The sequence below is a fragment of the Arvicanthis niloticus genome, chromosome 21 (genome assembly GCF_011762505.2).
Source record: "Arvicanthis niloticus isolate mArvNil1 chromosome 21, mArvNil1.pat.X, whole genome shotgun sequence".
In the NCBI taxonomy this organism is placed as follows: Eukaryota; Metazoa; Chordata; class Mammalia; order Rodentia; family Muridae; genus Arvicanthis; species Arvicanthis niloticus.
In genome coordinates this window covers 32,270,348-32,281,187 of record NC_047678.1, presented here as the reverse complement: position 1 = coordinate 32,281,187, position 10,840 = coordinate 32,270,348, and the positions used below count along the sequence as shown (strand labels likewise).

Here is a 10,840-nt window from a genome sequence, read left to right as displayed (position 1 = left end):
CTTACACAAGTCTGTGATCATAACTGCAGCATCGGGCTCTGGAAACTTCACATTTTCAATGATGGCATCGAAGAGGTCCCCACCTTGCACATACTCCATGATCAGGTAGATCTCTGCCTCCGATTCATAGACCTCGTGCAGTTTCACTATGTTGGGGTGAGAGAGACTCTGGATAATTAAAATCTCACTGTCGACAATGTCCTCTTTACCCTTCAGCTGGGCCTTGTCAATGATCTTCATGGCGAAAACCTGATTGGTCTCTCGGTGCTTGCATTCCTTCACGGTGGCAAAGTTCCCATCCCCGATGACCCGACCGATGTCGTAGTGCTTCTCCACATCTGCTGAGATGATGCACACGGGCCTCCGCTTCCGGCCACTGGGTCGCTCTGGCTTGCTCTCTTTCGGCTTTATCTTAGACTCCTTTTCCAGCACCTTCCTCCCTCCTAAGCCACCTGGCTTCTTCTCATGCTCTGCTTCCTTCTCCTCCCCTCGGGTTCTGGGGAGCTGTGGGGGTTCTGCCTGCTGTTCTCTCAGGAGCCAGACGGCATGCTTATTCCGGCATGTGTGCCGGGCATCTCTCCTCATGTGCACCGGTCCCTCCTCTACAGCTGGTGGACCTTCCATAAGGTCCTTCTGGGCCTTGGCTGCACCCTGAGGATGACTCTCCTGACCTTCTGAGCCTCTGATCTCTTTCTTGTCTGAGTTGCTGTTGGGCCTCCTCAGTTCCTGAGGGGGGTCCCTGGGGCTGCCCCGATGGCTGTCACCCTTCCACCCTTCCTCTCCATCTGTAGATTTTGCCTCAGAAGCCCTCCTGCAGCTCTTGGTCCTCACCAGCTTCTCGGAATCCCTCTTCTGACCCCTTCCCAGGTCCAGCTCACTGGTTCCCAGGGGGCACTGCTCCCGCTGCAGGCCCAGCTGCAGCTCTCTTTCTCTCTTACACTTCTCACACCTGACGATCTCCCCAGAGGTCTTTTCAATCTCCACCCCCAGGTGCTTCTCTCCACTTGCATGAGTCTCCTCCTGAATGGCTTCCCTAGGTGAAGGCAAGCTTCCATGTTCTGACTCCTGTTTCCCTCTTACGCACTTCTGGGCCCTCATCTTGTCGTCTGGGGCCAGCTCTGTAGAAGTCTTGCCCTGATGTCTAGTGACTGCCTTGCTTCCCGTTCCCTCACTAGAGCTTCCCGTCTCCCCACAGCGGTGACTTCCTTTCAGAAGCTTGCTGGGAAGTCTGCTTCTCAGCCTTGGGGAGGGGACTCTACTGTGAGGGGCCAGGGCAAGAGCCCGGTTCTTAGGATACAGCTCCTCCATAGCCAACTGGATACTCTTCAATGTCAGCGGCTCTTTGCCCATAGCTATGAAAGCATCACCCTCCCGGAAGAAGTCAGACACACTCTTGACCTCCCTGCCCTTGAGAGTGAACAGCTTTCGCACGCGGTCATTCTTCCATCGGGGGAAGCCCAAGGCTTCGGAGATGTCTGATAGGAGCTGCTCAAAGGTCTGCACTGACCGCCTGTTGAGGAGCAGGGTGGCCTTGCGGAGGGGCTGCCCACCCAGTTTCACCACTGTCACCACCCTGGGCTTCAGCGGGCTGTGCTCTGCGCGGAAGGAGTGGAGGCTACTCTGAGGGCTAAACATTGGCATGACGGCACCACGTGGCCCCAGGACTGGCTTCTCCAGAGGTCCTCGTCCCGCGGGCAGCCAGGAGCCTGGCAGCTTTCTCTCAGAGATCTTTGAACTTAAGCATTTTAGAGAATGGTCACATGGGCCTCTGTGGCCTGAAACAGGAAAAACGCAAAGGAGGTTAGTCAAAGTGGGCTTAGAGAATCCTTTGGACTTCTGGATTGACTGAAGGAGGGACTAGAAGTGTAACTCTGTCGCAGAACAGCTAGCCAGCACACAAGAAGATAGGGGTTTCATTTTCCAGGCACAATAAACAAACAAACAAATAAGATGATAGATAGATAGATAGATAGATAGATAGATAGATAGATAGATGATAGATAAATGATTGGTAGATAGATAAATTATAAATAGACAGACAGACAGATAGATAGATGACAGATAAATGATTGGTAGATAGATAGATAAATTATAATAAATTATAAATAGATAGATAGATATAGATGAGAGAGAGAGAGAGAGAGAGAGAGAGATTCTACAGTCACTGTTTTAAGTATGTGAAATGACAGAGCCTTTAAGCGTTATGTCTTAGCTTCAGTCTCCTTTGTGGGAGCCCAGAATGGAACCAACAGAAGGCCAAGGTGGCTCTTTTGGAGAGGCCTCCCCTGAGCCAGGCCACACCTGAGAAACCTAGAGTCAGGGCATGACCCACTGAACACAACCAGTTAAAGCCCCAAACTGTCTGCCTAGGATGTAGCATGCAGCTAAACATTTCAGAACTTCCAGGGTCACTGATCTTTCCCATCTGTTTGCCCAGCTAGATTTTCATGTCCTACAAGGAAAGCTGTATGAGGAGGTGACATGATGGTAGCAGTGAGGCAGCCCAGGATTTCCATGTCCTGGAGTGATATTTCTACAGACTCAGGCAAAGTTTTTGGTTTTGTTTTTTGTTTGTTTGTTTTTGTTTTTGTTTTTTTGTTTTTTGTTTTTTTGGGGTTTTTTTTTGTTGTTGTTGTTGTTTTTGTAACCTATGACAATAGGAAGGTAACATTTCCCTCCTGGTTTTGTAAAGTAAATAGGAAAGTGGTCATAGTTCATTTAACAAAATACTTACCATATAATCTTAGTGTCGGCTTCGTTTCCTTCAGTTAGGGTACACGTGTATGTGTACAGCTTTGCCTGGCGTCAGAAACACTGCTGGGCTCATGTCGGTGAGGGAGGGGTGCTAAGCTCTAATTGAAAGTTTGCATAAAAGGTTGGTATAAAGATCTTGAGGATTTTAATCTAAGTAGAGAAAACTCATCTCTAGAAGATTTTTTTCTCTCCTTATTTAAAATAAGATTCAGCTCAGTATTTACAATATGTGTTTAATAGTTACAATGTACAAGGCCCTAGATTCTATCACAGCACCAAAAAGAAAGAAAGAAAGAAAGAAAGAAAGAAAGAAAGAAAGAAAGAAAGAATAAACAAACTAGGTATGGTCACACAAGGTGCACTGGGGATCTGAGGTAGGAAAATTGCCATGAATTTGAGGCTAGAGGCTGAACTATACAATAGGTTCCAGGCTAGCGGGCTACAAAATGAGACCCAGTCACAGATAAGCACACCAGGCATAACAGCGCAAGCTTTTAATCATAACACTCAGAAGTCAGAGGCAGGTGGATTTCTGTGAGTCAAAAGCCAGCCTGGTCTACATGGTCCAGGCCAGCTAAGGGATATGTATTGAGACCTGTGTCCAAAAAAACAAAAAACAAAAAACAAAAAAAACAAAAACAAAAACAAAAAAAATAAAACAAACAAACAAAAACAATGTATGGTTAGAAAGATGGCAGGTGGTTAAGATCAGTTAAGATCACTGGCTGACCTTCCAAAAGGCTCTAGGTGCTTGATTCCCAGCATGCCCAGAGCAGCTCATAGACATATTGTTCCAGAGGATCCAACAGATGTCCTGGCCTCCTCCACCACCAGGACACACGGCACACATATTCACATGCAGTAAATAAACCCATTCACATAAAGTAAAATAATAATGTTAGGTTTAAAAGGTTATAAGTATGGGGCAGGAGAGATGATCCAGTGGTTAAAAGTACAAACTTGTCTTGCAGAGAACCAGCATCTGTGTCAGGCAGTTCACAACCACCTGTGACTCCAGCTCCAGGGGATCCAGTGCCTTCTTCTAACCTCTGAGGTACTGGACTCACACATGGACCACACACATACACACATACACACACACACAAATATTTTAAAAATAAGGCAAAAATATTTTTAAGTAATTATATTGTTTAAAATTTCAAAGTGATTACCTCAAAGTGTATTTGAATCAACCACAGCAGAAACCCCACTTGTGCAGGGATGGACAGCTTGGCCCTCGTGGCCACACAGAATGTGTTTTGTTTTTTAATTATAACATACAATCTGTTCTGAGACAATTTCCATCTAGGCACATGGTGGATCAGATGACAAAGTCGTAGCTAACGCTAAGCTTCCCACATGCCATGGGTTTATGAGTTTGACAGTCACAGTTCCAGTCAAGGGATTTATGTATGGGCATCTGTTACACCTTCTCACAATCACTCTGCCCCAGTGGTAGGCAGCAGGAACACTAATCTAACCTGCCTGTGTCACGGACGTGAGGAAGGTTATGAGGGAAGAGGACCATGAAATGCACACGTATGTGTGAAGGACGAGTGAAGAGGAAAAAAAAATAAGGGATCCTCGTATACGGTAGGACCTTGATTCACTTATCAAACCCTTGGTTGCGGAGTCAAAGTATAGGAACCTGAGAATGGTATCTCAGCCAATATCACAGACAGGGGCTGTCCCACGTGAGGGTAGAGAAAGGATAGGGTAGTCCGAAGGATCAAATATTGGCTGGGGCTAGCGACCACTCCCAGGAAAAGTCAAGAGATGAATCAAACGCAAATATCAGAAGAAAGAGCACCAGGAACAAATGAAGGACAGGAGTTGAGTTGAGCCTTCAGCTCTAAGTGGGGTCGAGTCCCCTAGTAAGGTCCCAGGACCCTGCCATGGAGTTGGAAAGTTGTCCATGTGATCCGAGGTTACTACAAATAAATGCAAATCTCAAGGTGGAGCAGAAATTCCAGTTATTTGGAGAAATGGTTGGTCTCTACGTGACAGTGTCAAACCAAGGGAAGATACAAGCCTCACTTGGGGGAGAGCAGGAAACTCTGCAGCAGCCTTGAGAAGCTAAATTCCTAGCCCTGCCTTCAAAAGCCATGGGTTGTGGAAGGGAAGCATCCTTTAGTGCAAGTCGGAAGAGAGAAGAGTCCTGACAGCCAGGCAAAGGAACACCAAACACATTGGTGACGACGGGTATTCATCGTGGAAGGAGGCTTGGAAAGACCCCAGAAAGGTCATGGTGTGTATCACCGCAAGAGAAGGTGAAGTAAGACAATGCCAAACAGCCATAGTGTCTCATTCACACGTGCAAACAAGACAACCAGACACACAAAATTTAAAATTTTTATTAAGAAGAGATTTACAACCAGTTGCTACAGGACACAAGCAATGCCTGATTGTTTCTGAAACCTTTAAAGACTATGTGGGGGGAAAAAAATGAAAATTGGTGTCTTAAAATATCCTGTAGCATCCAGTACAAAATAAATACATAAAAATTTAAAACTTACAGCATCTAACACGGCATCATTAACTCACTCTCCCTAACAGGGAATTTTCCCCTTGAAATATTTTCAGTGCTATCAGCCTTTCAGTTCCTGGTGATTCCCCCAGATTAATCGCAGTTGCCTCCAGATTCGGTGCTGAGACTATTCACTCAGGAGGCAGGGGTGGAGCGAGACTGGGAGAAATTTTCCTTTTCAACTGAGTCGTTTGTTCTGGGCATTTTCCAGACGCCATTTGGGAACAAACACATTCTGCTCATTTGTGGCTATGAGACCAGGGAAACAGCTGTGCAGTCCCCATTTGATAATGCAAACATCCCAAGGAGAGTTTTCTAAATGAATTAAAAACCGGGAACATGGCAGAGATACTGCTGTTCTCTGCCATTGGAAGCCCAGCCAGCGTTCACATAATGGAAGCTGGAAGCATTGACAAGAAAGGAGCCCAAAGTGCCCTGTTGCTTTATGCTGTCATCACCGGTGATACATCAAGCTCTTCCGAACACTGTCACCTCAGTCTTTACCAACATCATGACATTGACGGAGACACTCAAAAAGAGATTAATTTTAGTTTTCTGTTCTTATCTTAGAAGTGCTTCTGTTTTGCGATGGTTTTATCTGCTGATCTAGTCACCCTCTCCCTAGGTGCCTCCAGACACAGAAGCAGCTTGATGCCTCTGAGAGTGGCACCTGCCAGTCCTTAGCCTGTTCTGCCTGACCACTGGCAGATACGTCTTCCTAAGTCACACTAGTGTGACCCCTGTATTGCCTCCAGTGGTCCTGGGGACCACCTTTAAGGAAAGGATCTCTCTGTTCCATCTTTGTCTCTGCACATCTTACAGACGTGACACATTTTAGGTGGAAGGTTTTGTGGGTGGGGTGCTGAACTTGTCCCTCCGCTGGGAGTCCTGCCTGACTACAGGAAGTGGCCACTTCAGGATCCATGTGCCACACTGCTAGGAGTCTCAACTGGAGTCACCACCATAGACAGCAAGGGGAAGGGTCAGGGAAGGGGGAGGGGGAGGGTAAAGGAAGAGGGAGAGGAAAGAAGAGAGGGGAGGGGGAGGGAGAGGAGAAGAAGAACCCTAGACCAACAACAACAAAAAAAAGGACTGAAAAGCAGGCTCTGAACTCCCCTGCTGTACCTGTCGCCTCCTTCAGTACCTATGTTAATGGTTAAGACAGTAGCTTGCTGGTTAACTTCCAATTTGCTGCATTCTGTAGTGCAGGCCTTCCTGGATGTCAGAGTACACAGGAATTACATGAAGTTTGTTAAACATACATGGGCGTCCAGTCAGTCTTCTGGGGGTTGGGCCCTGGGATTTGCATTTCTCATAGTTGATGTTACTGGTCCCTGTCCCACACTCTGAAAGCCAGCGTCTCCTGGGAGTGTGGCTTGTCCGGAAGTGTCTCATTTCATAGTGAGGAACAAAAACATGGCACTGAGAACAGTGGTGAGGGGCATTCATGACTCCCTTTCATGGGGAACAGCGAGCAGGCACAGACCTGAGTGGACACCTGTATTGGCACCAGTTGCCAGAAGAGTAAGAGGGCTGGGGAATTGCGGGGGGGGGGGGGGGGGGGGGCGTTACATCACGCAGGCTCCTGAGATCCTGGGAGAAGATAGCCACTGAATGCCTGAAGAGGGACAGAAATTGGGGAAAGTGCTAAGCTGGGAAAGTGCTTCTCTACCATTCATGAATCCCTGGGTTCTACCCCAGCACATGCTGAATGAGGGATGCAGGGCGCACATCTGTAAAAACAGCATCTGGGAAATAGGGGCTGGAGAGTCAAAGGCTTAGAGCCATCCTCCAGTACACAAGTTTACAGACAGCTTGAGACCCGACTCAAAGAAAGAAAAAGGAACAAACATCTTGGCGCTCGCTTGATCCTGTTCACCAGTCCTAGAGAGTTGGTTCGAGAACCTCTGAGCTACAGGGAGAAGGGAAGGGGGAAGGGGCTACATTTCTGAAGCCTCTGTGACCTCTGGGCCCCAAGTGACCAGGTATAAGCAAGAAAAACCACCCTGCCTGCTGCCCTGCTCAGGCTCAGCAGAAGCCTATGAGGAGATGGAGACAGCCAGAGGACAACAGAGGGAAGGGACAGAGGTTGCATAGCAACTGGGGGAAGAGGAGGAGCCACATTATACCTAAGGGACCTAATGCTCTATGGACTGAGATTGCCGCAGAAGGGCCTGTGTGAGCGGTATGACCTAGTGCACTGGGCATTAATATTAACATGGCCCTACTTGCTCCCCGAGCTGACTGCGATGGTGACACTTCCCTCCAGCTCCCTTGCCTCCGGATGGGCATTTCAGCCACTGTCTGGCATGTACTCTCCAGCTTCTCTTCCCTCTCATTGGTTCTGAAGTGGCCTGAACTCTTTTCTTGGACAGACCTGTCGCCAGCGTTTCATGCCAATCTACCTGCCCTCTCATGGTCTCTCTCTAGGACACATGAGGAGGCTGGCCTGCTTTACACCTCCAGGAGCTCACCCTGGGGACAGCTGTCCTTTCCTTTCTGCCACTGGGTTTAATGTTTCCTCCCAGTTCGCCTGCAACTGCATCCCCAAGGCTCTGCCACCCACTCAGTGAAATCACAGAAGGGTGCAGTTTCCAGGCCCAGCCGCTACCTCTTGTGACCTGAATTGTTAAACCCAACTCTGTCAGAGGAAGTTCTCAGCAGCATAGCCTTGGGCTGAGTGCTAGATAAGAGGGTCTCTTTGATGGATCTTGTTGGAAGCCCTCACCTCACCTGCTGCCCACTCCTCCAGCCACCCACATGCTGAGACTTTACCACAGATTGGTCCCATCTAGTGACTCCAGATCCCCCAGCCCACTGGTCAGTGTCATACAGCACTTCAAACACACCAAGCCAAATGGAGCTTTAACATACTTTAACATGCTTTCCTCCGTGTATCAGGAACTGCAGGACCACCTCTATGTAAATGCCAGGGGCAGCAGCAAAAGCATCTCCTGTAAAAGTCCTCCTAATTTAGGACTTCCTGAGAGACCAAGGATTGCTGTTGTAGACAATGCCAGCCAATCGGGAACTGCTGTTTAGAAGAGATGCTTTCTTAGGACCAATGGGGGCGCGGGTGGAGGGTATTAAAGGAGCTTGCTGCAGTGCTCAGATGAGCTTGCTGGAGTTTCTCACCTGCTCCCTAAGTCTGTGTCATTGACTCTGTGCCAACACACCCTCAACCCCCAAGGGCAGTTGGGTCAGGCTGCAAGTAGTTCAGGGCACAGGCAATACCTCTGTAGGGTTTAGACAGACATGCCCCATAGATTCCTGTGTTTAAACAATTTGTTCTCCAGCTAGATTCTGTTTGGGAAAATTGCAGAACCTCTAGGAGGTGAACCCCACTGGAGGAAGTGGATCAAAAGGCCCTCCTCCCCCAACCCCTGCTTCCTGATCTGCTGAGATGTAAGCACTAGGCTGACACCTTTGCCACATGTTCTTGCTGCCGAGGAGTCATCTGCCACTGGGCCCTCTCTGCCACAATGGATAGTATCTGTTCAAGCCGTGAGCCAACACAAGCCTTTGCTTCCTAACGTTGCTTCTTGTCAGATGTTTTATGACATCAACAGAACGATAATAAATGCATTCCCTGTAGGTGAGGCTAGAGAGAGCAGTAGAAAGGCAAACTCCCAGGGCTGGGCTGTGGGTTGCTGGGTCTTTGGCTCCACAGTGAGCACCTGCCTAGCAGGCCTATGGCTGTGGAGTCCATCCACAGCACCACAGTGTTTTAAAGAGTGAACTCACATGTGTTCCTTTGCTCCTTTCTGTATCTTCACTATTCTGTTTGGATGGAGTTAGATGGACATAAAGACACGTGAATCATTTGTCAGCATCTGCAGCTGCAATCTCCCATTTGTCCTGTGTGTATCTGGACAAATGAGAGTCCCCCATCTGTTACTACATGGGACAGAAGAGGACACAGCCTGCAGATTCCTTAAATGGTCATTAAAAAAAAATTGAGTGTGGTGGTGTGCACCGGTAGTCTCCTGCATACACAGGAGTGAGCAGGGCAGGAGGATGGCCATGAGTTGAAAGCCATTCTCACTTTCTAAGTTCAAAACCTTGTCCCCCTACCCACCCCAAACAAGTAATTCTAAGTTTTAAGTGATATTGATTCCCTAGTCAGACCACTTCAGTAAGCCCCAATTCTGAGCAATTAAAATCATTTTAAGACGGGTATTTCAAAAATATACAGCTTTAGGGAGGTGGAAAGATTGCTCAGTGGTTAAGGACACTTGATAGACTTGGAAAGGACCAGAGTTCAGATTCAAGCACCCAATCTGCTGCTCACAAACAAGCTTAACTTCAGTTCCAGAGTATCCAATGCCCTCTTCTGACCTCCACCTACAGAGGCTTGCACTCATGTGCACACACACACACACACACACACACACACACACACATTATTTAAAAATAAATGTTTTAAAAATATGGATATTATTCACATTCGTGAGAAATGAATACTGGACATAGTGGGATTGACTGTAAGATAAGTAATAGGAAAATATTTTGAATGATTTTTTTTGCCCATAAATAATATAAATGAAACACATTCATTCCATGGAAGACAAATATTGCCTGACTTCACTGTGCTGTTATCTGAGTCTTTGGTATACCTGACTGACAAGACACTTCTCATAAATATTCATCAGCATAGTGGTTGGTGTGATCCACCTGACTTTCTGATTAAAAAAAAAAAAAACTCTCAAGAACAGCTTGCGCTGAAACAGAAATCCTTTGTAAACAAAAATAAAGTCACAAATCCAATCTCAGGAGGATTTCGACAACCACAAAGGCTGTCTGGATACAAATATCTGTATATGAAAACATCCATCGATGGGCAAGCAACCCCTAATAAATATACAACTATATATACAGACAAGGAACACTCAGCAATTACCACACGGGTCAGCAATAGGCACGAAAATCATTTTTCCTGGATCCTGAGTTTTTTCACACAGAGCACTGGCACATTTTGTCCTTTGTAACCACAACATAAAGCAAACTTTTAGGGTCCGCAGAGAAAACAGAGCAGACAACCAGACCCACCAGTGGGCATCAACACCTAGCAAGACAGCCTTGCCCTAGTTGCGAAGCCAGCTGGCATCCCACTAGGTAAACTACAGTCACACTGTGTTCCTGGAGCTAGTAATAAATAGGTGAGCTTCCCCATGTCCCTGCAGACAGAATGATCTAAAAATAAATAAATAAATATAATAATAATACCTCCCTAAAGTGAAGGAAGGGTGCAAAAGAAGAATATTGGCATAGAGCAGATTAAGGTGCAACCACTCCTATCTCGAGACTCAGACTGGGTTTGGTTTTCTTCTAAATTCAAGAAGGAAAGGTGTGTGTGGTTGGAAAGCCACCACAGGTGTCTTCGGAGCTCTGGGAACCGTTCCAGGACCCACTCAGAGAAGTGGAGGCCAGGATATCATCACAGTTACTAGCTGAGTCCAGCATCCTCCCTCTGTGGTGCCTCCCACACCCTGTAAATATGGTAGCAAGGTGCCAGCCATAAGCTCTGCTGTGTGCAGAAAACACTCAGCACACTGTGAC

At 47.2% G+C, this 10,840-nt stretch overlaps 1 protein-coding gene across 1 annotated transcript in view; it reads right to left on the bottom strand.

Annotated features, from left to right (window-relative positions):
- The window catches only part of Dclk3 (doublecortin like kinase 3), a 49,625-nt gene that overhangs the window by 21,949 nt on the left and 16,836 nt on the right, over positions 1 to 10,840 (bottom strand). The window contains exon 2 of the mRNA XM_034484191.2: positions 1 to 1,775. This exon is cut by the window's left edge and continues 63 nt beyond it. Within this exon, the coding sequence (XP_034340082.1) occupies positions 1 to 1,775 (1,775 nt within the window). The remainder of the gene's footprint in view (positions 1,776 to 10,840) is intronic.